This window comes from Sarcophilus harrisii, chromosome 1 (genome assembly GCF_902635505.1).
Source record: "Sarcophilus harrisii chromosome 1, mSarHar1.11, whole genome shotgun sequence".
NCBI classification, from domain to species: domain Eukaryota; kingdom Metazoa; phylum Chordata; class Mammalia; order Dasyuromorphia; family Dasyuridae; genus Sarcophilus; species Sarcophilus harrisii.
Window position 1 is genome coordinate 83856479 of NC_045426.1, and position 27281 is coordinate 83883759.

Below are 27281 nucleotides of genomic sequence, written 5' to 3' on the forward strand. Positions count from 1 at the left end.
AACACTTCCTTGTGATCCCATTTCAGCTTCTCACCCCCAGTGTTTCTCGGGCACCCACTATCTGCTCCTGTAGGCTAGTAACACAGCAGATATCAAGGCCCCCAATATCCTCTCCACAAAGGAAGGAGATCTGCATGGCTTCAAGAACAGGATATGGACAGAAAAGAAAGGTCACAACACTCTGAGGGCACTCACCTGGTCTGTTCTATGGCAATACTTGTGTTAGTCCAGCTCAGACTTTAGGCTCCAGTCTTTATTTTAGACTTACATGTTGGCCCCATTCAAGATCCCCTCAGGACTCAAATCTATCAACAACTCAAGAGGGTCCTAAGGTACCACCACCTTGGTCATATCCCCACATTTCCTTTTAACAGGCCTTCATAACCCTAGGCGATATTTGTTTCTCTACTGTGGTTCAAAGTGATCTCCTTTCTGTCCTTCACACTTTTCAGCATTATCTCCTAAAAACGATTTCTTCAAAATCCTGTTCTCAACACCTCATAGAAGCCTTTCCTGATTCTACCCCTCACTAATTTATCTTGTGCCTTTCTTATTTATGTATATGTCTCCTCTGAAAAAAGAAACAAACTCCCTCAAGGGGCTATTTTGTTGCCTTACATCCCAATTATGTAGCACATTAGGTGTTTTATAAGATGCTTCTTTTACTGGTCCCCAATGTACCAAAATTCCACAAGCATTGGAGAACTACATGCATATTTCATACAGCTAGTCAATATGGTATTTCTCCTAGCTCTATGAATAAAAATTCTTTTAGATTCTGCAATGTCCAATTTCTCCCAAGTGTTGCAGGCTCTTCCCAAGTCTCAAAGATCAGAATTGTTTCCCTGCTGCACTGCATCCATCTCTCAACTTCATCCTGACATAGCCCCAGGGAGCCAGCCTGCCTGCCTTCTAGAGCTCTGCCTGCAAGGTAATCGTGCCCTATATTCGGTTCCCAAGATGGCTGAGAAACTTGATGAGAGATATAACTGTCAGGTCTGGAAAATAACAATGAAACTCAACCATTAATTTCTTCTGCAAAGAAAGCAGAAGGCAGGTTAAAAGGAAAGGCAGGTAGCTTGGATCTGCTGGGAATGTGGAAGTTAATGCTATTATTACACTTTAACAAAAGGCATTTATGTCTGGTAGTAGGGGCCATTTGTTTTAAGATGACCAGTGAACCCCCAACAATCTGTACTCTCTCTGGGACTATGTTCCTTAAGTGAATACTCCCTTGTTTCACAAGAGAATAGATGTAGGAATGGAAAGAGAGGTCAGGGAGCCTCGATTCCCAATGTCACATAATAAACTGATGACAAGACACCATTATAATCTGGGTATCCAGTAGAGGTTGGTCAGTGATCTACTATACTTTATGGAAACTGAGTTTAAAACAACTGACTAGAAACTGTGGGAAAGAGAAGACAAAAACTTCAGCCCCACCCAACCTTACTACCCTCCTGTGGTGATAGGAAAAGCCTCATAATCTGAAAGCTTAAAAAAAAAAAAAAAAAAAAAAAAAAAAAAAAAATCTACTGTTCATCACCGTGCCTGTTCAGACACGCTCTACCCGCCCATGTGAGAATAAAAAGACACACTGCGCTTATTTTTCCAGATGCTTCTTTTGTAAAGGAGCCAGAATTGGCAACTATACTGAAAATCTTCAAAAAGTATATACAAAGGTATATCATACAAAATATACATAAGGCTTATGCCAAAATGAGAGCACAACAACAAAACATAGATGAGACGTCAGTGTCAACACCTAACACCTCTCAACATCTACAGTGAACCAGAGGAGCATAGTATACTACAATACAGTCTGCACACATAAAATATAGTAAATTACAGTAATATACAGTAAGGTATAAAAGACAGGGAGTCCCCCCTAAGTCTGCCCATGATCCCTTCAACACAAAAGAAGGTTATTCCCCATATAACCCACATATGGGAAAACCTTTGAGGAGGAAGAAAAATCCCCAAGGAAATAGAATGGTTTGTCCTAAACCATTACCAGCACTTAGCAGTGCTCCTAAGGATACAGGTTGTAACAGTCAGTTCAGCAGAAGGAAGTGGAGTTCTTTGCCAGTTATCAGTATACAAAAGGTGCTGAGCAAGGCGATGCTTCTCATTCCATCTCAGTGAACCGAGCAAACATGGCTTTCCGAACTGCATCCTTGTAAGAATCTGCAGTTGACACACCGTAGGAGCTGCCTTTTGCTCCCAAGCCAGCTCCTTTCATTCGTACTTGAGCCTAGGGAAAAATAAAAAAGGATGTCTGGCACTTGACATAAAGCAAAAGTATGCCCATAGAACAGACTGGTGATCTCTTCTTCCCAAACTCATTCCCTTTGATAGGACCATTCAAACTGAAAATTTATAAGAAGTGTATTAAACAATTAATTTTCCTAGTGGGTATCTAGAGCAGGTCTGAGGATCAAAACAAAACAAAACGTCATTCAGCAACAAGTAAAAAACAAAAAATGAACGACCAACTGTCATATAGAATAACTGCCCAGCAAATCTGACTCTGGAAAGGGTCTAAGGGCACACATTCCAAGCAACTATACTCCCAATGCAAGGTTATATCACTTGCTTTGAAAAGTCTGATGTCAGCAGCACTTGCTTTAGCAGGACTAAATGCTGGCCATGAAAATTTCTATTTTTCCCCCCTACTTCTAGGCAACCTCAAAGAATCTATTATTAAGACAACCATTTAAAATCTATACCCAAACCAAGGCTTCTTAAACTTTTTCCGTGACCCCTTTTTTGCCCAAGAAATTTTTACACAACCTCGGGTATATAAACTAAATATGCAAATCATTTACTACTAATAAATTATACTTTCGTGACCCTTCTCCCAAATTCAGTTAAATGATCCCATGGGATTGCAACCCATAATTTAACTAATAGCAATTCAATGGATACAGCTACATAACTAAATTTTAAGTAACTTCACATAAATAAAACCAATTAGGCAGGACTATACTAACACAATACTTGAGACTACAAGTGAATTTTCATGTAATGCCTTACAAACTAAGCTGCTATAAAAACTACTTAGTACACACATCCAACTCCTCTCACTACAATGGTTGAATGGATTAGGAAATAAGTCACTTCAATGATGTATCTGAAGAAGGGACAGGACAATGAGGTTGCTAAAATTCCCTTAGAACAAATCTTTCATCATAACCCAAACACCAAGCTATTGCTTACCTCAATGGGGGCTGTGATACCTTGACACTTCCTTCCCAAACCTGAGCCTTCCCGCCATCCCATGGCCTGTAGCATTTTATTGCCAATATTACTATGGTCAATGCCATCCTTTGTTGGTTGTTCGTAATTACTAAAAATGGAGAAAGGGGGAAAAAAGTTACATAGACTGAAAAAAATTTTCATTTCACACGTGGTGAAATTTTCATAATACATACACAGTGCCAGCATCAAACTGCTTCTTTCGTTTGGGTTCTGGAGGTTCTGGGATTCCATATTTCTCCCGTCTCTCTGCAGCTCGATCTCGATACTTCATCTATAAGTGGGAAAAGAAAAATGATTAGAAATCTATACTAATTCATTCTTCAAACAGCTACATCTACTTCTAGATTTCTCAAGCCAACATTTAAATTGTATTAAATACACAGATCTATTACCATTTCTTTGACACTGAAAAACGGTATATGTGACTTCTCTAATGTCACATTACTACTGCCATATTTTAACTGTAATAAGTAAAAGTCACTTCTGGCTCTTTTTTTTTTTTAATTAGAGCATTTCTGCATGAGAGGTAAGATTTAAATAACTTTCTAAAGCAAACTTAAAAAAGAAAAACCTATAATGAAAAATGACAATAATATTTGTTGAACAAAAATCAGTTGAGTTGTCTGTCTGAGGGTATTCTGACTCTAGGGCCATGTTCTCCCAGAAATTTTTCCTGGACAAAAGACACCTGAATTCATAACAGCATATGGCAATCACATACTACCTTATATGCTTATTGCTAAACTTTATAGACGGGGTCTTCAAACTACGGCCTGCGGGCCAGATGCGGCAGCTGAGGACAATTATCCCCCTTCACCCAGGGTTATGAAGTTTCTTTATTTAAAGGCCCACAAAACAAAGTTTTTGTTTTCACTATAGTCCAGCCCTCCAACAGTCTGAGGGACAATGAACTGGCCCCCTATTTAAAAAGTTTGAGGACCCCTGCTTTATAGGATCTTTCTCTTGTGTAGTCAAAGTAGCGTGCTAATCCTTTAAGGTAAATCATTTTTTTTTTTTAAGGTGTTAGAAAAATGTCCTATAATATGGCAAAGTATATCGAGGAGATAATACCACTAGTATCTACCTAAGAAGGTTATTGTGGGGATCAAAGGAAATAATATATCAAGTCTTTTCCAAACTATAAAGCATTATGATAACAAAGATTAAATTATCATGAACACTTGTGAACTGGTAACCTGTTTCACTCACCTCTCTTTCTCTTAGTTCCAAGGCTTCTAGTTCTTGCTCAGAAAGTCTAGATCGTCTATAGATATCCATGTTTTGCTGTGTAAAGCATTTCAAACAAAGAAAAACTCAGATTTCTGAAATTATCAAATAAATGACTTTTTAAAAAAAGTTTGTCATTTTCATATTCTAAGCAATGCTAGTGCAATGATGTCCCCACTCAATCTTTTCATTTTAACTAGGAAAATTAGGCATCTAAAGAATATAGAGGGCAGCTAGGTGGTGCAGTGGATAGAGCACCAACCCTAAAGTCACTCAACTCAACCCCAATTGCCTCAGCAAAAAAAAAAAAAAAAAAAAAAAAAAAATTATTTATATTTTAGAAAACAGTAAACTCAAACCTTATGTAAGTCAGAGAGTTGTTGATGTCTAACTAAAGCATCTTTGTTGGGAAATTGTCTTCTACAGAGAAGACAGGCCATTTTCTTCCAATCAGTCAGTTTTTCTTCTTCACTTTCGATTCTTTCCATCAATTCTTCCTCATTATCACTATCTCCACTATAAGCGGCTACTAGACCACGCTAGAAAAGAAATAGCAAATATTATGAAGGGTACTCTTTTCAAAATTTGAGGGTCAGAGAGAACTCCAATTAGTTCAAGATTTGGACACAGCATTTCACGTAACACTGAAACTGAGAAAGTCATGTTACTTCACCTAAGTTAGTTTCTTCATCAGCAAACCAAGGTTGGATTTACATGATTTCCAAGCTCCCATCTAATTCTAAATTATGTTAAGGTATCCTTACTTTAAGGCTGAGTCTAACTGTTCTCAATGAAGCTTTTACCAGACCACTGTACCTCCAAGTAAGCTATCTTAACTCATATATGACAATTAGCAATTAATTATGCATTTATTTATATTCTCTGTATCATTAAACTTTTACTTAGTTCTTATATGTATATATCTCTTCAATTTTAGGTCTTTGAGAGCAAGGAATTTACATTTTCTTATCATGTGTGGCAAAGTATCAGCATAACTGTCCTCTCTCAATAATCTCTTTTTATATGTACATATAAATAAAAACAAGATACTCTGTAATTGAAAATGAAAACTTTATCAAATGATTATCCTGATAAAAAACTTAAGGTGCCAAAATTCAAGATAGCATCTTTTCTCTTCTGGGTGAGAAAACAAATGCTTGTTTAATCTGTAGTATATAATACATCAGTCCTATACTGACTATAAAACCATCAAAGCTGAAGTAAGAAATGTTAGCCAATATGCAAATTTCAAAATTCATCAAAACAAAATTAAATATAACCTTGTATAACAAATATATCACTACCAATACATAAAAGAAACTTCGTTAAAATTAAGACAAGAGGCTTAGAATATAGTGAAACTGTTTCTTACTTTGAGTGGATTTTCCTCTTCTCCATTTTTCATCAGCTCTGGGATAAGCTGCTGTCTTTCAGCCAAAGCTCCCTTAAAAGAGATGAAAATCCATGAACCCACAGTTTTTGCGTGACAAATTCTACTTAGAACACTTGCTAGCTAATGCCCCTTTTTTACCTTCTTCTCAAAGAGAGCAAAGCCAGCATCTGCTGCTGCTGATTCTCTTCTCTCTTCCTCCCTCAAGGAATTGACAGGTTGGAAGCTATTCTTAAAATTTTCTTTTTGTTTATTTAAGCTCTTAGCCCATCGTTCCATGTCTTTGGCAATCTAAAGTAAAAAACAAACAAAAAAACACATTTGAAGTCAAAATGATAAATGTGATTGGACAATGAGGACCAAGTTCTCTGCATTACATCAGTCATTAAAGATCTTTCCTTACCCCAAAAGCTCTCTAGCAAAATCCCTAAGTATTTTTAACATCAATCTATGATATACAATAATTAAGAGCTCTAAGATAAACAATATTACTAAATCTCTGAGAAATCTTTTAAAGTTAACAAGGATATACTAACCAGTAATTTGAATTATTTTAAAGCAAACTACAGTAGTAAGACTATCAGATATATATATGCCATTCCTATTTCCAAACACAGACATATAAAAACTTCTATAGAAAACCTGCTTTAAATGATCACAATATTAACTCAAAGAAATGGAACCTGCTGTCAATAAAATACATAGACATTTTCTGCATTGCTAATTTTAAGGCATCAGGGCAAGTGACCAAATGCCACCCACCTTTCAACATCAAGCCAAGGATCCTGATATAGCAAACACCAAGAAATGTAATTTCAAACATAGTTCTAAAATCTTACAAGATAATAACTAACTAGCTGCTGAATCTCAAAACAAATCATTCTACTCCTGCCCTCTCTGGCCCAGTTTCCTCATCTGTATGATGGAGTAAACAACTGCAGAGTTTACCACCTTCCAGATTGTTAAGGATTAAATAAGACATTCTACCAACTCTTAACCATTACAGTTCAAGCCTTACCTGCTGTGCCGTTTTGCTCTTAGGCTTCTCCTTCTTTTCCTTCCCTTCTTTGGTAGAAGGCAGACCAGTTTGTTGTTGGGCTACACATTCTGCTGCAGGTACATAGGTCTCCTTCTCTCCATCCCAATAAAGATACTGCTGGGTTAAGGAATTATAATAGTACTAGAAAGTAAAAACAAAAACATCAAGTGATTGTTCAATAGCAACAACTTCGGCCAAGTCAAATTAATAATTCAAATTAGCAATAAAAATATCTTTGGGGGAGTCAGTCATATAAAATAATAGTAAAAATCTGTAGAAGTTTTCACATGCAGAGTTGTCAGTCTGCATTAAAATATCTTGCTGGAATCGACTATTTTAAAGGCAGGATCCTCAGCCATCTGAACAAAGACCAAAGGTTAGGTGGGCTAGTGTTGCCTTCCACCTCAGCCCTTCTGTCAATTTCACTAGATAGCATGGGGCCAAGGATAAGCTAAGAAATGAGATATGGAATCTTAAAACTGGTTCTTAACAAGTTTAGTGAAGGAGGCAAATATAGGAATATAAATCAGTAACTAGGCTTCCAGTTACTTGTCTCTTAAAAGGAGTTAGTTATTATACATGAACAGCGGAGTCCCACAGACCAAACCAGAATTCCTTTTCTAAACTGAGGACACATAGTCAGGTACTAGCACACAACCACAGCCAGCTTCCTCTGACTGGTGTAGTTCCCTAATACCGAAAGGAATGTATGTTATGACACCTAATATCTCATTCATGCAAAAATTCATTTTAAACATGGAGACAGATAAAGCTTAAATTTGGGGTTTCTTCAACAGATTAACTATGAGTCAAGAGTAATAAAAGCTATCACAGGATATGACATAAGAATCCATAAATCTTAACACCAGTCTCACTCCTTACAAGGGAATTGAATGTATTGTGAGTTTTTACTCCAAAAGTGCTAACTTTTTTTTTTTTTAGGGGGGGGGCGGCGGGAGGGGGTGTGAAGTGAGGGTCCCACAAGAAAAAATTTAAAAAACTTTGTTAAGAGTTGTGTGGAGTCTTTTCTAACCATTATTCTTAGTCACCAATTAAAAAAACAAAAGAGCTGCAAATTTCAAATTCTTATATGGTTATATTCTAGCACTATTTACTACAGGCAGAACTTTTAAGAATGACTAGCTATTTTGTCTATTAACTCTTCAAATTTTCTGATATTTAAAAACACTGAAAATTCAAAAACAAAGTGTCCCTCAGGAATTACTAGCAGGAAACAGAAGAAAACAGAAACAAGTAAATTGGTCTTTCTACAAGGATTGTAAGAGCTAGATCATATATTTAAGAACTTAAGACTAAAGTGGCTACTAAACCATCTTTCAAAAGGTTTTAAATGGGAATAAACTAATTAATTAAATTTAAATGGAAAGTATTAAACACCACTTACCATGTTTGAGATTTTACTCATACAAAGAATACTTAATTTCATGCCTCATAAATTGACCTAAATGAAGATGGATTTTACATGAAAATACCTTAGGATGATATTGCATTTACCTGAGAGTTAGAATCATAATAAAGTCCTGTAACTGGATCATAATAATATCCTGAGGATTCATCATAATGGTAAGTGGACGTATCAGGGACAGCTATAAAATAAAAATTTAGAATAATTGTTATTTCTAATAACAAGTAGGCTAAAAATTCAAACTAAGAAACTGAATCTGTGTGTTTACATAGAAAAAAGCCTCTTGAGAAATGATCTTGATTTTAAGCTTACCATATTTGGTACCAGGGACTACACCAGTTGGGGAAGTTGTCTGTGCTTGTGTGCTAGTGCTAGTACTTGGCTGTGCTTCCTCAGTCTGGAAAAAGAAAGCATGTTCAGTAATTCTCATTTTTAAAGCCTCTTAAAAGAAAGCAATAAATATATTTTCCCAAAGGTCCCTCTGACAAGCTACAGCAATAAGCTAAAGCAAATTTTCAACATAATATACTATCAGCAGGTAACATTTCCCTAAAGGTTAAGTCAAAGCATGCATTATAAATATAATCTTGAGAAACTTTATCAAAAACACAAAGACAATATGCTCTATCTAATCCTATTTCAGAGCAGAAAAGGTTAAGATTTGCCCAGCAAAACAAAAGTTTCCATAACAATAAACAGTTCTATATTTAAAACTACAGATTACCGGAGAGCCAGGTGGATTGGTGGTTTGATTATACAGTTGGGGACTTTGGGATACTACAGCTGCTGAAGTAGTGGTGACTGCTGCCCCTGATAATAAAAATAGTTGATTAGAGAGCCAATGTACTTAGGTTACCTGGAAACTTCAGGACAAAATTATAAGCTAAACATTCAACAACATTTCTCTTTGATGTCCTTCCAGCATTGTACTGTAGTCTATGTCAATTCCTATTATCTAATTATCACTAAAGGCCCACTGAGTATGCATTATGCAGAGAAGATATCCTTAAACCTTTGACATTTAAATTTTCTTATAAACAGAAAATAGTAGGATTTTGGTTTTTTGAAAGTGGAAGGGGACAGAAGAGCAGAACCAAGGAGAAATTATTCACATACTTTTGGTTAAGGAAAGATTTAATCACCTAATTTTTTACTTATAATCCTAATTAAAGTAAAATCTTTTATTTTTATACTTTGTTCATGGCATTTGTCAAACTCTTTGTGGAACTTGTAAAAAGTTTTGGCAAGATTTCTAAAGAAGCAAGTAAAAGTGGACTTGGTCACTCAAAACTAAAACAATGTCACTATGTGCCAAGTTGGAATTTGGCAAATACAAGAGCAATTTGGACCTTTCTCTGAAATGCAAAAACCATGGGTCTTGTATGAGAACCCATAAGATGGCAGAGAGGATTCTTTATTATCTTTGAACTCTTTGAGGAATCCAGTAAGATTACCTCAATTCTGAAAAGCTTAAGCATAAGATGCAACGAAGTATAATACCTGGTACAGCAGATGTATCACTCTCCACTCCCCCTGCTTGTTGCTGGTAAAACTGCTGATAATCTTGTGAATACTGAAGAAAATGCAAATGGCAAAGTTGGCAAACTCCTGTGAGATTTTTGGAGACCAGAAGAGTCTAAATTCCTTAAGATTTTACTCACCTGGGCATACTGTGCATAGCCATCTTGGCCTGGCTGGAGGTAATTGTAGTCTATATTGCCACCTTCTCCACTCTGAGACTGAAAAATTCCAGCAGAAAGGGGAATGCACATAAAATTAGTAAAATTCAGATAAAAGTAACTAGGAAACATTCCCTAATAATTTCTTTGAGAGCATGCCAATCACAACCAATGCAGGTAGGTATAGAGAAAACAGGAAATCCACTACCTGTAAATCTTGGCAATACCATAACACTAACTTGAGCAAAGGACCCTCCCCGCCTTCATACCTGCGTGGATGACCACTGAGCTGCAGCAATGGCTGTGCTAGCCACAGAAAAGGCGCTGACCCGGTTACCATCTGGGAGAACCAAATCTCTGAAACCATGAAGACCAAATCTCATGAACAAAACTGTACTTTCCCCTCAATATCTACCTCAGGTTTGTTCTTCCCTAACTTAGCCACATGAGGCAATCAGAGATGGTCCCCCACATGCTGATTTTCTAGCCCAAAAATTACTAAACTGCAAAGGTACTAGTTATTAACTGGTATTAGTGCCAGAAGATCATGAAATTGTCGGTCAGAACTTTATAATACTTATCTCAACACAATAGTGCCATTCTTTCTAAATATATGTGTGTACACACACCCACACACACACACACACCCACACCACCCCCACAATCAGAAAACTAACCAAAACACTTGTAGGATGAAAAATGCCAATAGATCAGGCAAACTTGTGGCAATTATAATAATAATTATTCTTGTCTACTTCTAGAAATCTAGTGATTACCGTCAAATGGAATCCTTGCTGCACAGTGCCATAGTATAATAGAAAGTTGGTCTTGGAGTCAGGAACACCTATGTAACTCTGGGCAAATCACTTTGTCTTGGTCTCAGTTTCCTCAATTTGTAAAACAATGAGGAGCTGTTTTAAGATCCAATGGCCTCCCTTCCAGTTTCTATGCGCCATTATTTCTATATTTTCCCTATTTGTTTTTACCCTCAGCTGAAGCAAAGAGTTCTTTACTAAACACAAGTTGATTTACAAGGACAGGTGAAGGAATAAGCTCCATGAGCAAAAAAACATCTTATTCACATAGGCTTAGTCATCAAACACTAATGCAAAAATTAACAGCTTTGTTGTAAAATTGGCAAGGAATCACTGGGGGAAAAAAATCTTCGGGATTCATTTAGAACAGGATTGTTTTAAATAAGGACAGTGAAGTCACTCACTTTCTGGCACTTTTGGCAAAATCAACTCCAATTGTTTTGCCATCGATTTTCAGTGGAGGATGAAGACTTTGTAGCACCTGCAGGAGCTGAGAAGCATCCTAAAAGGGAATATAAAGAAACAAGATTTAGTTGCTAACCCCTCTCAAGAAACCTGGCTCTAAAAAGGAGATTAACTCATTGTATATGCATATTTGAAACATCATTAGGTTCAACATCTTTTCCCATAAAACAAGAAGAAACACACTGTTACTGAAGGGTTAAATTAATCTGAATCAAAGAATTAAACATTTTCTCTCTCCCATAGTTTTTCCCTTTTGCTCTGATTTTTCTCTCCCAACATGATTCATAAAATGATGTGTTAAAAATAAATAAATTAAAAAAAAAATTTGGCTGCTTAAATGACCAGAACTAAGTATATATTAATTTTTAGGGTTATATGAATTGCCATAAAATTACTGTCAATAGTTAAATTGTGACCCCTAAAATGGAAATGACACAAAACTGCAAACCATCATTGAAATTATTAATCATACTTAAAATTTAGTGTCCAAGATTAAAAATTACTCTTACCATTGCTGAAGACAGCTGCACAAATGCAAACCCTCTGTTCTGCTGTGTCTGTTTATCTTTTATAAGCCGAATGTTATTGACAGCTAATGATGCATATGGAGACAATGCTGTCATTATGGAATCTACTACAGTATGAGGAGCAATATTTCGAAGAATAATAGCTGAGGAGATAAAATAAGATAAACATTATGCATGTTTCAATTTTTTAATTGCTGTTAAAGGCAGGTGTAAATAAATACTAGTCAGAACCACACTTTCAAAGTTGAGCCTTTTATCTGAAGCTCAATTAAGAACTTAAAAATCACTGACATGTAAATAACTGTTTGCAGTTCCTGTAAATTGTATGAATAAATAAGCTCTTAAATTCAGATTATTTTGCACTACAGAAATGTAGAGAGATAAATGAAGTCTCAACCAGGAGTCAAATTCTAATAAGGAACACCCAGAGTCATTTCTCGTCGTTCTAATCTATATTTTGCCACTATACCCAGATGGCTCCAGACAAAGTGAGACTGCTGACTTTGCACTCCCTCACACTTCAATCCAATTCACTTGATTCTCATGGCACCACTTCCTTAACATCATGGTCATCTTCAAAAACAAAGGATAAACAACAGCAATAACAATCGATTAAAGAGTACTTTCACTTACTATCACAGTAGTAATCCACAGACTGGACAGACTCTGTGGTTCCAGATGGCACTTCCTGCTCTGAGTCTTAAGAAACGGAAGGAAAAAAATGAGAGATAAATGTACCAACTCAAAGCCCAGCAATCATATACCAATATGCAAGCCTTTCTACAACCCCTCCAACATGGTTAATCCCATCTTTTATCAATTTGTAGAGTAAAAAGGAAAAACTCAGGATTGTTTTGATTTGCATCCATTAGTGATTTAGATTAATTTTAGTTTACCATTTTTCTTTTAAGATCGGTTTGCTCCTATCCATCAAGCTATTACATATTAGGGGCTAGTTTTTTGTTTTATTGTTTTGTATACTTATTTTACCATTTGTAATTGCCAATAGTTTTTATTTGGTGAAGAATTTACCATTTAACAACAACTATGAAAAAGATGGACGCGTTTCTAATTTTAACAATTGTATAAGCATTTTTAATATTCAGGACACATCTCCATTTTGAGATATGGTACAACATAGTTGCCTAAACCTAATTTCTTCTATATTGCTTTCCAGAAGACAATAATTTGATATTTATGAAAAGCTTATCTAGGCAACCATTGGGTTGTTGCTTACTACTAAGAAACAAATAGTAAATTAAAAGTGTAAAAGAGGCTACTATTTTAAATCTGAGTAAAAAGGAAACATAGTATGAATTGGGAGCAAGTATAAGGGGAAGAAGTGTCTAAGATTAAATATATATAGTTCATATAGGACATGACAGCGGAATGTTGAAAAAAAAAAAAAAAAGTTAAATAAAACTTACCAAATTTATCAGCTCCACATCGGAAGCATTTGAGTCTTTTCCTAAAGTTGTTAAGGCAGCACTGGAAATAAAAAATTGAGCATTGAGTTCTGTTATTTTTCATATCAACTCATAATCCCCATTAATCACTGAAGTATTATAAATAAAGTAGCAGGGTTTACTGTCTATTCCTTAGATGGATAAATCCTAAGTGACTATGAACAATGACAGTTCAAAAAAGTGTGTATATTACATGAATTTTCCCTAACTCTTCTAAGAAAACTATGAAAAGCTGATCATCTAGGACCTATTATTTTAAAAAAATAAAATCTTAAAAGTTTGTTTAGAATTATGTACTGAGTTGTCAGTTATCTCCTTATAGTCAATTAGCATTAGGAGGAATAGGACACATAGTCTATAAAATAATCCAACATGAGCAGTTTGATCACATGCTACCGGAATAAAGTTCAGAACACATAACATATATGGAGTAGAAAGCTTAAGACTTGCAATCAGGGTTTGAACCATGGTTTTATAGCGTGTTAGATGTGTGATCAGAACTTCTGTCTCCTATTCTATTAAACAGGAATGTTGTAAAGATCAGTTATCAAAAGAGGCCAAATGGGACATCTGAAAATAAATATCGATTCATATGAATGCAAGTTAGTACTATTGTGACACAGCTAACTAGTGGAAAGAAATTTCTGGATTTCATGTATCAGAAGGGCTTTTTGTAAATTTCACATGACTTTATGTAAGATGTGCATTCAAGTTCTGTCATTTAATAGCTCTGACCTAAGACTCACATCTTTCATTTGTAAAATGGGCATTAATACTTTTTTGTGAGCTCAAGCAAAAAAAGTAGACAAAAGTAATTAATGTCCTATAAATTTAAGCAGTTACTATTAACCTAGAATTTTGGTTTTTATTTATACCAACAGGTTAACAAAAGGTTTTTTCCCTAATAATATGCAGATACTATAAAGCTGAAGAATCTAGAAATCCACAAAACAGTTTAACACAAAACTAAAAGTAACAACAACAACAACAACAAAAAAAAGGTTTAAAAGTTAACAAGTAATATTTATATATTGCTTTAAAGTTTGTGAAGCACTATATATATGTACACATACACCCTCATCTGGTTCTTACAACACTATGAAGTATTATTTTCACTTCTTATTTTACATATGAGGAAACTGAGGTTGAGGGAGAGGCTAAGCGACTTGACCAAAGTCATATAAGAAGTACATGTTCAAGTAAGGATCCAAATCTAGGTCTTTCTGACTTGTCCCAACAATCACAAAACCAATGCTCTAAAACTGGTTCTAGAGTTTCTAAGCTTACCATTTAAGGACTCAAGGTGTGAGATAATCCAGGGACAACTTCTTAACCAAAAATCAATTATTTAAATTCAAAGTTTGCATGACCAGTACATTAATAACATAAATATTACAAAATGGAAGGCCAGAAAACAGCTTGGGAAAGGAATAGCTGACAATTATTACATAAAACAGAAGCTCAGCAATTAAATTCTTTATACTCTGGGTTGAATATTCTTCAAATAAATGCTGTGCATGCCTCACTTCTCACAAATCTATGTCCAAACAAACGACCTACCAAGCCGACAATGCTTGACATAAACTGAGAAAAATTAAACCCCTTTAGAACCTGCATACAAAGTTATCCATATCTTGCAAAGGAATCCTTAGGATATTATCTGAATTATAATCTATCATAAAATCTTATCAATAGCCAAGTGCCAGGAATATACACTCATTTTTAAAAGTATTTCTTTCAAGTTTCAGATGAAATATTCTAAAATCAAATAAATAGTTCCAATTATAATGACCCTAAAACAAAAGAGCCACAAAAAACTTAGTTAAGAAAAATTTTCTTAACATGAGCAAGTTATGTAGCCTCTGGGTGTCATCCTTCCAAGCCATTTTTTGTGAAGTTGTGATCTATTATCAATTAAAGCCCGATAATAATAGGTGAACCAATGGTTCATCATCTTTGCCCACAAGCTACTGAATACCAAACACCATCTCATTGCTAAGGTGGTAGCATAGATACCAAAATTTCAAATATTCTACGTTTGAGGTCAACCATAATCCTAAAAGCATTTAGACATCATGTCTTCCAGGATAGAAAACCTAACTAGAATAGTTAGTTGGCTGGCATCCCTAAGACTGTGTTCCAAGTAATGTTTGTGTCTAATTAAGAATTAGGAATTTCTTTTATTTAAATGATGGTTCTGGGGGGGGTATGAAAAATTTTCTAAAGCCAAATGATAGTTAGCAGTAGCTAAGTATTCAGAGACAGAGAAAACAGAAAACTCTCTGGACTTCCCTCAATCTCATCTTGAAGAAGTTTTATACATACACACATGCACTCATCAAAGTAATTGAATCACCAGTAGTTTCTCTTTTTCCTCATTCCTAGATAGCTGTATACCATTAGGTTTTCACACAAAAGAGTTAAAGTTTTTAGTTTATTTTTCAAAATGTAACCACTTTACCTTGTTACAAAGCCAATCCTCAAATTTAGGCCTGGGATTGCTATAATGCATTGCAATGTGCTTTCCTTGTATCACCAACTTTTTCTGCAAGAAAAAAAGCAATTAGTTATTCCCATTCTGAGGCATGTGTGTCCATTTTCCCAGGGCAGAGCACACTTCGGAAGAATCAGTGCTCTGGAATTAAATGGACAACATACGGGGAGGACCAACCGCCACCTATACTCTGCCCATCCAATCCTTCAGAGAGGCGGACATAGGCAGTAAGAGAATGGGATTCGGAGTAAAGGTAAACGGAGTCAGGGCGTGTTGAGAGAGCTGCCAAACACTAAACGCTGACATGGAACCAGGAAGTGTCTCCAGCAGAGACAGAAGTCCTAACATTCAGCATTGACAGGTTTGCTAAGAGTGACAGTCTATTTATATAAACAAAAACAAAAACAAAAAACCCCCAAAATCACAACTAACCCAAGTTTTAGATGGCCTTCTGTTTTTAGCCCTTAGAACGGTTGTCCTTGGGCACTGCTTCACTGCCCTGCCCCCCAATCCCCAAACCTAATCAACATAAAAACATTTTTAACTTCCATTCCCCCCAAGTAAGATTCTTCAAGATGTGTCCCTCTGAAAAGAAGGGAGTTCACCTCAAAGGGAACCTGGTTAAACTTTTTTTGGGGGGAAGGGGGAAAGCAAGAAGGGGACGGGATGGGACTATTTTGAATGCCACCAACTGAAGCATAACTAAATTTCATTTCTTCCCAACTATATCAGTTCATGTAATCCCCGTGTTACAGATGCCTTCTTCACTGAAACACAGACCCTCTTTCAAAATGAGTAACCAGGAGGCCAATGAAGTTTCTTCAGGGGGTAGGAAGTTTACAAATGCATTCACCACCATGTCCATCAAGTCAACAAAGTGACTAAATGGGACTGTTTTAAGTTTTTAACAATCTAAAGCTCTAAGCTTCGATCATTCTGATCACAAGTATCAGGGGGCTCATACCTGCCCCCAAAGAGTCTTCATTTAATGGGAACAACTTTTATAACTGTTTACTGAGGTGTGATAAGAGCAGAAGAGATTTAAGCAAGGTTACAGTCCTAGACTTTTAAGGAGTCTAAGCCTCCTAAAAAGATATATTGAAGAAATGTTGGTTCTTTTCTGGGAGATTTAAACTATGTTGTAAATTTAGTAATTGTGATAACATCTATAGTATTTTAGAGAACAGGATTGTGTTTAACCTATGGGGTTAAAATGATGGACCTTTCACTCACTAGGATATATGCATTACAGAAATAAAGATGCTGGCAAAATTCAAAAGATCATCCCATCTATAATTTGGCAGGAGGGCTACTGTGAGACTCAAAACTACTTTGGGTTCCCTGAGTCTAATGTCCTTTCTGGAGTGAATTTGGACTGTACTTTTTTTTTTTCTTTTTCCAAGTAATACACATCAGTATAGCTTTGTATACATTAAAATTGTGGAATTTTTGGTTTAAGAGAAATTTTGATCTTAAGAGTTTTAAACTCCTAGGCAACCAAGATTTTGGTACACCCATTAGTAGCAATGGATGTCATGCCAAGAAATTCTACTTTTAAGCACATAAGGATTAAGTATGCTCTGAGTTTGCTATGAAGGTGTCCATGGTATGAAATGCATGACGTCCTAGTTTTCAGAAGCCTACAATGCCATGGCTTCAGATTATTGAAATGAGAAGTATAAAAATCTGACAAATGAGTCAGTTAAAATGCAACTCTCATTAGCTGAGTCTTTAGATAAACTGCAAAAGATTCCCAATGACATAATATAATTTACTTCAGGATGACAACTTGCAAATTGCCACATGAAAAGCAATTATGTTTTGATGTCAGTTATTACAACTTAAAAAATAAACTTTTTCCAAAGTGCATCTGACCAAAGCATTTTAGTATTACATATTTGAATTCTGGACCAAAATGCCATTCAAGTGCAAAGCATAAAGTGTTATCTTCACAACTGGAAGAACACTTGACTAATGCCATAAGAAAGAATCCTAAATGATTTGCATTTAAAAAATTACAACTGGATGCCATCTTTAAAGGGCACTTTACATAAAACAATAATTTCATTGCCACTAACAATAATACAACAGCAGCAGGACACCTCCACGGAGCTACTTTCATTGCATTTGTAATGCACATATCTTTAGTAGCATTTACATATATACTATGGAAAGATTTATATATTTATGCCTGCTCCCAAGTGACATGGTGTCTCCAGGCAAAAAACAGATTATTAGTAAAAATGCCTACTACAGGCAGAAAAAAAATCTTTCCACATTCAAATGCAAAGTTTAAGAGTATAATATTCTTCTCAATGGTCACAGTGAGAATGTAATTAGGTGGGGGAGGGGAGAAAGGATGTATTGATAATTTTAAAGATCTAATCATATATATATATATATATGATTTTTTCCAGTGGCCCTGCCATATAGCCAAGTTTAAATGCAGAGCAAATTATTTGGATTTTTAGTACTATTTTTTTTTTCTCTTTTTGGATAAAGATTTTAATATATACAAAGCTTTTATTTAAGTCACTATTTTGGAACAAACCACTCCTTCCACCTCATTTTTTTTTTTTTTAATTGTACAGACTTGTTCCATTTTCAGGAATATCTAGACTTGGTGAGTGAAGCAACCTGATTGGCTTCCATCCAGCTGGTAGCATCTTGCAAGTGATAAAACTCCACGAAGGCGAAACCACGGCTTACACCTAGAGACAGCATTCAGATATAGACGGGATACTTGTGTTAGTCAGTTCCTTTATAACAGGTGAATTTCTCTCCAACTGCTTCATTACTTCGTGACAAAGCCAATTTGGGAAGCAGTTTTACATGTGACTTGGCTTTGGGATCTTCTCTTTATTTTGCCATGGCAAGGAACAAAGCCACCTTAACTGGCTACATGTCACTCAAATTTATTTCCACGCTTAAAAGTAACCATGCAACAGACTAAGAGTCAAATTAGGGCGAGGGAAAGGGGGGATGTTTACGTTATTGCTACTTACCGAAAAAAGAAAAACAAAAATTGTTTAAAAAGTCCCTAAACACAGTGTTTTTAAAAAGTTCCTCAGATGTTCTCTAACATAAGTGTCACATTCCTTAGCCATGGCAAACCCTTCATTCTCATTTCATGTGCTTGAAGATTTGGGGGAGTTCAGGAGGTTCTTTAGGGACTGAAATAGGGGTGGGGAAGAAAAACAACCTCTAGAAAATGAGTGAAAGCTCTCACCTGTTTTTCTCTTCATCAGCCTCACATCTGCAGGCTGAGGGCCTTCAAAGGATTCCATTATCTCTCGAATCTGCACAGGATTTCATATGTTTGCAGTTAAAGTTTCAAAGCTACATACTAATACACTAAACAAGGAGAATTCAAGCCCAGAACCATGTCTTCTCAATCAGCTAAACATAACCTCTATCATCAAAATGCAGTTAACTTAAACTTTGACTCTGAAATGCGGCCATCATCTTCTGTGGTGTAAATTAATTCATTTCCACAAGTCTTTCGCATTGCCCTCAAGACATCTATTAGAAATATTCCTTAGACACAAATTCATACCATCAATTGACTTTCAAATGAAAAAGAGCAAAAACCTCCTTTTTCCCAATTCTCTAAGTGAAAACAATTAAGATTAATGGCACAACTGTCATTTTAAGTCCTAAATGAGCTTTTAACAGGAACATTTTTTAATGTGTCACAATGCCAATGAAAATATGCTCAACATTTGCAATGTAATTAATTTTAAATTCTTGAAGAATTCAATTTTAGAAATTGAATTAGAAAAATTCAAATTTTAGGGAAATTATTGTATAATACATTAAAAATAACAGTGTAGCATTACTTCAGAAATTCACCTAAAAAAAGAGCTTTTCTTAAAGAATTTCCAATGAATAAAAGATTTCTGAGCAGCCATTTTATAAAAGAACTTTCCTTACAACTGCATTAATAAGAAAAAAAAATGAATTAACTCCAGTTTTCTGTGCCTAAAATCCCTCTTCTACCAATTTATTTTAGACAGAAGACATGAAAATGTAGGGAAAATAAAACCAAGAGCTTTTTGCATTCATAAAATTATTCACCAATGATTATTATTTTTAAATCTAGCAGTTTTTATCATTGGCAAAATACACACACTCTCTCTCTGTCTCTCCTTATGGCACGTGGCCATTTGCCAAGACTGCAATATAAATATATGAATTGTTAAACTGTCCAAAACCATCAAGGAAAAGCCTAAATTAGAAAAATATTAGCAATATACCAAGAAAATTACTCATAACTCATGATGAGTTTTGTGATGAATTCAGCTAAGAAAAAAAATGCTATTTTTTCTCTTAAAGAGAAAGATAAGAGCTTTACATAATAGTGTGAGAAACATCAGATAATGAATAAAATACTCAGTAAGTGCTAAAGTAGGACAACAAATTTCACTGAGAAAATTTTAGAAAAACTACTGTATAATACTCTCTACCTTTAAAAATCATAGTTAGTGTAACTATTTCACAAGCTACACAGCATACTTAACTGGACATTCTATCTGAACAGAAGGAAGTTTGCAAGATAAAAAACATTAAAATTAATCACATAACAATTAGACATGAATAACATGGAATAAATGAAACACCTAATGTGTGCTCCCTCTGCTGGATCAATAGGAGACATAAAAGCTTCTTTTGGATGTGACAATTCTTGTATAGGAAGGCACTTGAAGTCAAACGAGCCTTCCTGGATGGTACAGGACAAGGTGTAGAATTTTTTCAACATATGATCAAATTTATTAATATTATATTACAATATTAACATGTTTTAAAAAATTCACCAAGAGTTACAAGGCTTAAGTTCTACATCTTAATTTAGTAATATAAAGAATTGTGTATAAAACTCAAAAGAACAAAATTTACATGTAGTCTTACATTCTATTGTTATTTGTGCTACTGAAATAATAAAATCTTGAAAAATCCAGTCCTTGATAAATTGATTCATATTTCAAAATTTAGTATTATTATTCATACTTATTAAAGTGATATTTTCTTTTGTTACTTACATCATTCTCTGTAACAGTAATAGGAAGTCCACGCAACATGATTGTCTTACTCTCCCATTCATCATTAATATCATTCCTGTAGTCATGTTCTCCATAGTCACCGTCAGAATGGTAACCATCTTCTGATCTGTCACTATTCCTTCTCTCGCGTTCCCTCTGATGGACAATAAACAAAACTGCAATGAAAACTCCATTTTGGGACTAAGTTTTTAACTCTTAAAAGGAAAGGGGACATATATATATGATGGAATGATGGATAAGGATATGGTCACAATTTCCCATCACTAAAACGATAACTAGGAAGACAGGAGACTTTAAAGGTTTCAGAAAAATGAGGACATTCTGGATTCTACATTCTGTGTCATTAACACCTAGCCAATAGGCACTAATAATTTTCTTTTAGCAAAAAAGCATGTACTGTGTTGAACTGGTATCTAAAAGGTATCTGAATACTACCTCTTTCACTAATTATTTCAATACAATCTACTTCATTGGAATTTTCCACACTTCTTACAACACTGCACAGGATTATTCAATGATTTCAATTATCTTTGCCAATTAAATTCAAATGTATTTAAGAATACAGAAGCTGAATATAAAATTCAAAAGAAATTGAAGTTCAATGAAAGGCTAGAGCAACTAAAGAGTTAAATAATTTTCATATTTAATAATGACACCTATATGGCATAAATTCTCTATGGAGAGCTTAGAAGAAACATTTTTCTATTTCTCCACTTAATCATCTCAGCTTCCAAAAATTAAGCAAGTATTTTCACAGATAGTAAATTAAGGGCAGCTAGGAAATATATTCCTTACTGTGTCAGATTTGGAATCAGAAAGAGCTGTCTTGGTCACATATTACTATGTAACCTTTGGCAAGTCACTTCATCTCTCCAGCTGTTTCCTTATGTGTAAAATAGGAAATAGCAACTATATCATGGGGTGACTGAGATCAAATCAAAGAAGTGCTTTACAAACTTGAAGACAATTTTATAAACCAGATCCCATTCACCTACCTCTGGACTGTCGTAGTCTCTGTAGTCATCATATCTATCATTCCTGCGGTCATCACTGGATCTTTTATAGTCTGAATCCCTTCGTCTGCTTCTGGATTCACGTTCATCTCGATCATCCCGATCTATGATAGAACCGTATCTTCCACTACGCTCTGTTCTACTGACTCTGCAAGATAATGTCCATTATACTGCATGTCCTCTTGACAGAAAACATTAAGCAGCTCAACTTATCGCACAATATAGCTAGCAGTTTAACATAATGCTTGATTTTAATTGTTAGTTTCAACTTTTTTCAGTTTCCCAGAATAACAATCTGTGGAAATAGTTTCTCTCCAAAATGCAAAGATAAGCAACATATATATTTTAACTCCAAATTTGTGAATTTAGCAAAATGAACTTTCTGGGTCAAATGTTAAGGGATCTAGTGTTGCCGGGGCATGAAAAACTGGGGCATGTATGAGATCTCATTTATATTGTCAAGAATAGCCTTTCCCCAAAACAAAGGGGTCTGGGAACTCTTCTCTATTATTTCAAAAGGACCGTCATTTACAACAGAAAAAAAACCAAAACAGGATCTGGTGCCCAACCATACATGCAGTATTTATAAACTATTTTAGAAGTCTATCTTACAGTATTATTCATGACACCAAAGGGTCATTTTATCATCTGAACATCACTTGGTTACTTGGCTCTCTCTAAAGAAGATAGTAGAAGATAAAGAAGAGTAGTCTTACTAATGTCCAATCAGTTGATAAACATTTATTAATCATTCACAATGTGTCAGAAACTGTGCTAAGTGATACAAAAGGGATACAAAGAAAGAAAAACAGGCAGTGCCTGCTCTCAAGCAATTTAGTCTAATGGGGAAAGATGAGATATAAAGAAGTGTACAAACTATGAAAAACTAAATTGGAAATAATCAACAAAAGAAAAACACTCGAATTAACGGGCATTGGGGAAAAGTTCCTGTAGAAGGTAGGATTTTAAATGAGACTTGTAGGAAGCCAGGTAAGCTAAGAGGGAGAGCTTTGCAGGCCCAAGGGAAAGCCAGTTATTTGACACAAATTAGTTATGTTAAAGTGCTATTTAGGAAGGGATCTAAAATAATCATTAACTACTTCTTAAATACAACCTGAAATGGTTTAAAAACAACCTAGCTCAATCTCTGCTACAAAGTAGCAACCAAAATACTAGAATGTGAAAAAGGAGTAATTTAAATTTTATTTAATTTTGAAAGGTTTTCTTTGTGATCAACAGTCTTTCTTACAAAGTGCCACTCACTCATCCAAGCACCCCAAGTCACGTAGGCACTTAAAATCGCCCCAAAATAATCATTTTTCAATCTACTCAAGTAATTAACTGCCTATTTTGCCGAGTCAACAACATGACCAGCAATTATACAGTAACAATAGGAAGTTATCATGTCATTTACTATAGCAACTGGTCTAATTTGTTAATTTACAACTACAATATATTTTGAGGGTAAGGAGTTTATCTTAATCCTAATCTCAGTGCAGTATGGTGTCAAAAGTTCTAGACTTGTTATCAAGAGAGGCCTGTGTTTGTCATTTACTATTATTTACCATCTATGTGTCCACAGACAAATAATTTAATTTCCTCCTGAGATTATTTCCTAATTTTAAAATAAGAAAACATGAAGCACCTACCATAAAGGATGATATAGATGAGAAGGGATTTTAGAAACCAACCAGTCCAAACCCATTTTTCAGATGAGGAAACTGGAGCCCAAAAGGGTAAAACGACTTGCCCATGATTACACATTAAATGGTAGAAGTGTTACTGAATCAAGGTGGTTTTCTAAATTCAGTGTGCTGAAGGATGTTACACTATAAGGATGCTATTTTACAAGGTTATTATGAGATGAAATAATTTATGTACTTTTTTGTAAGTCTCAAATGTCGGTTATTAATTTTGTTTTCAGAAATAGGTTTCTCTATTGTATAGCATTTGTTTTTTGAAAGCAAAAAGGATAAAAGGACAAGGATAAAACTTAAGTGAATGAGAACAGGTAGCAATTTCATCAACTTGAGAAAGACAATAGCGCCTTAATGTCACAGGAAGCAAATAACAAAAACATCTGTTGAAGGATTAAGACATATAATTGGGACTTTGTGTTAGTTTACCTTGTCAAGTGTAAAGAGAGGAGGGACTTTTGGGGGTAGGGGAGGATGCTAGGGAATATGAGGTAGAGAAGCAAATGTTAAGAGGATATAAAGAACTACAAAATTCTATCTCTAAAATAAGGGAAAGGGGAAAAAAAATTGCATCTTTATTTTTAATATCCTCTAACTGAAATTTAGCATTTCCTTCAAATATCTGAAAATATTATTCTGAGAAGAGGCCCATGACACAAAAGTTTAAGAAGAACCCTTGTGCCAGAACAGAATGAAAACATCGCATTATTCATAATTCCTGGTTCCTTTTTCAGGTCACCAACTTGGTAAGTCTGTGATAAACTTCCTACGTTAAAAAAGATAGTTCTGAATACCCTGGTAGTAGTAAGATAAAGTAGAAAATAAAGAGGCATGGAGATGATAACATACCTATTATGTAGTGAAAGCAACAATTGGCCTAATTATATATACTTAAAGGTCCTACATTCATATCTTGTAATTTTTTATGTTCTTCCTCTTTTTTTATAAGCTCTAGTGTAGAGCTTATCTTTCATTAGTGGTGAGAATATCTTATAAAAGACTGCCTTCTTCATTCTCCTTTTTAACCTGCATTTTCCTATAGACTCTCTTTTTTATAGGATTTAAAGCTAGAAAGGACATCGGAGATTATCTATTTGAATTCTCCCAATTTTCAAAGGAGGAAAATGATATCCAAAAAGATGAACTTCCCAAAGTAACAAATGATGATGATTTGAGCTCAGGCCCTGCAACTCCAACTACTGTTGTACTCATTCAAATTGAACACTTCACTCAGTCAGCTATAGTAGCCAAAATGGGGGATAGGAGACAAAAAAGAGAACTGTCTCTGTCATCCAACAGCTTAGATTTCAATAGCGAAAAGTAAGCATGAACATGTGTACAAAAATATACCCACATTCAATGCCTCTGATACTATAATACAACTGAACCACTTGATGTAACCATCTTCAGACTTTTTGAAATTAACACAATACTGTTATTTGACATTTTCTCCCAAGAATATTTGGATGGCATGTTGATTTTAAAAATAAAAGTTTTAAAAATGATTCTGAGATTATTATAACACTCTAATGAGAATCCTGTGGATAAGTCAAAACAAATTAGGTCCGCTGACACTAACAGAAACAGCAACCATATTCTGCTCATTTTTATCTCAGTTAATTTAACAAGTGAAGGAAGAAAGGGGACAGAGTAAGATATAAATAGGGCAGAGTAGAAACGAATATCTTTGAAGAACACAAATGTAGAAACAATAGTTAACAGATCAGCAAATAAAGTCTTACAACCAAATGTTTTTTTTTTTTTTTTTTTAAGGGTCTATTAACAATGAATTCATTTTAAAACAAGCCCAAAGCTTAAGAACTAAAACATACAGCTCTTATTTTGGCTAAAAATTATTTTTAAGATCCTGTAGTTACAACGTACCGTTTGTCTGAACCCATAGTCCTTTTTAAAAGTGCTAGTACACAGCTCCAAACGTCAAGTCTGTTCAAGAAGGCAAGAGAAAGAGATTAATGCAAATTATTTTGCACACAGAGCGCTTTGCAAACGGCTAGGATTATGTGCTCACCCCACCATGAAACTCGGTTTTAGAATAAAGATGGAAAAACACTTGCCAGATCTTGCCTAGTTTCTCATTATTTGAGATAAGGAGGCAATGCACCAGTAAACCTCAATCTATTTTTGAAACCAGGGATGAAATGGTTTGAAAGCCAATATCACCTTTTTTCGAGTAACCTCTATCGGCGAATATCTATCTGCATGAAAGCCAGATGTTCAGGTGTTAACTAAAACCTTACGGAATCCAGCAAGAAAAACAGACCCGGGATCCAAGTCTATCTAGCCCTTTGGGAAGGGTTAAAGGATGCTTCAAAGCGGCTTCAGATAACGAGGACGCATGGCAAGCGAGCTAATTCTTCGGAGGCAGCTTGCAGGACAAATGCAGGCCCGCTGCAAGCCCGGCCCGAGGGAGCCGCAGTCTGCGTAGCTGCGAATTCTCGGGGCGCTGCCGCAGAACCGGCGCCCCATCACAATTGGCGCCGGCACCAGCGGCGAGGTCCCCGGGGAGAGAGCTGGGGCAGCGCCCTCCAGCGCGGCCCCGGGGACCCCTCCTCCCGGGCGCACGGGCGAGCCGCTACCGCCCCGAGGGCCTCGGGAGCCACAGCTCCTCGGGTACGGGCGGACTAATGGCGGCTGGGCCCACGTCCGGGAAAGACACAGGTAGCCCGAGGACGCGACTCGCCCGTCCTGCCGAAGCCCAGCCACCCGCAGCCCGAGGAGGGAAGGCCCGGACGCCGGGGGCCTTGGCAAGGGCGAGCCGGGACAGGGACGGAGAACAGGGGCCGAGCGCTGGCGCAAACGCCGTACCGGGCCAAGGCTCGATGGGGAGGGAGGGGGGAGGGAGCGGGGGAGGAAGCTCGGCCCGCCGACCTCCGAGGCGCCTGAGGCGGCCCCGGAGATCGCTGTCGAAGCCCGGAGCCCTGCCCCCGCCGCTTACCGGGGCTGACAGATGGGAACCGAAGAGTCGGCTGACGGGGCACGAGAGAACTTACCGAGAGGTGGTTGGGATCAACGATCGAGTTGTCGGGGAGAGGACGTACGAGCCGGAGCACTCACCCCTAACCGTGCTCGGCGAGGCAGCCCTCGCGGCTCGGCGTCCCAGAGGCTCCAGCGACGGTCCAGGACCTGAACAAAATGGCGACTCCGCCGACCGCCGTCTCCTACCCACACTGCTCCTCGCCCCGCTCGGCTGGCCGCCGCCTGCTGGAAGCTTCCAATGGCCGCGCATGCGCGACGCGCTCTCTCCAGCCCTCTAGCGCTGCGCGGTGGCTGCCGGGAGGTGTGGTTTCAGCTGCAAGGAGTCCTCTTCCTGTTACTAGCCTACGCACTTTGCTTTCTTTGTGGAAGGAAATGTCTCGTTTAATTGTGTTGGAGATATTAGGAAAGAACTTAAAAATCATCTCATAATAGGATTGCTCCCGGAGCGGAGGCCTATAGTGAGAGTCGAGAGGCAGCTGAGTAGGAGGTCCTGGGAGGCTTTTGGGGACCTGCGAGGGGGGTGGGGTCCCTTCCTTATGTGCCCCGCGGCGCAGGCCCCGCCCTCAGCTCTCTCGGGTAGCCGGCGGACGAAGTCCTCGGCCCTAGGGTCCTCTACCTCAAGCGTGCCTTCCTCAGGCCCCCCCGGAGAGGAGCTCTCTGCTCAGCCCACCCTTGTCTTAGAGGAAGGGGGGGGGGGGGGAGACCGGGAGCCCCCAGCCGGTCCG

General features: G+C 36.7%; 1 protein-coding gene across 2 annotated transcripts; it reads right to left on the reverse strand.

The window, feature by feature from the left end:
* Positions 1-1603: 1603 nt before the first annotated feature.
* Positions 1604-27211, reverse strand: RBM5 (RNA binding motif protein 5). 2 transcript variants are annotated; one of them, XM_031958984.1, is made up of 25 exons: positions 26571-27211; positions 25444-25503; positions 21845-22010; positions 20829-20984; positions 19019-19088; positions 18427-18500; positions 15757-15840; positions 13257-13317; positions 12463-12528; positions 11812-11972; positions 11242-11339; positions 10292-10379; positions 10005-10082; positions 9844-9916; positions 9068-9153; positions 8656-8740; positions 8433-8524; positions 6897-7058; positions 6020-6169; positions 5861-5932; positions 4848-5027; positions 4471-4545; positions 3435-3532; positions 3220-3349; positions 1604-2254 (listed from the first exon to the last, which is right to left on the reverse strand). In XM_031958984.1, exons 1-25 carry the CDS (start codon positions 26804-26806, stop codon positions 2129-2131), a joined length of 2727 nt encoding a protein of 908 aa, XP_031814844.1. In that variant the 5' UTR covers positions 26807-27211; the 3' UTR covers positions 1604-2128. The 2 variants fall into 2 exon arrangements, with proteins under 2 accessions (XP_031814844.1, XP_031814848.1); XM_031958988.1 differs by lacking the exon at positions 26571-27211 and adding an exon at positions 25741-26402.
* Positions 27212-27281: the final 70 nt, after the last annotated feature.

Bases quoted from the DNA above. Each gene is read 5' to 3' on its own strand.
- RBM5 (XM_031958984.1), bottom strand. From the start codon at position 26,806: ATGCGCGGCCATTGGAAGCTTCCAGCAGGCGGCGGCCAGCCGAGCGGG. The intron at 7,059-8,432 runs GTAAATGCAATA...TTTACTTTCTAG, and splicing joins ATTATGATTCTAACTCTCAG to TACTATTATAATTCCTTAAC. The intron at 3,350-3,434 runs GTATGTATTATG...CTCCATTTTTAG, and splicing joins CAGTTTGATGCTGGCACTGT to TAATTACGAACAACCAACAA.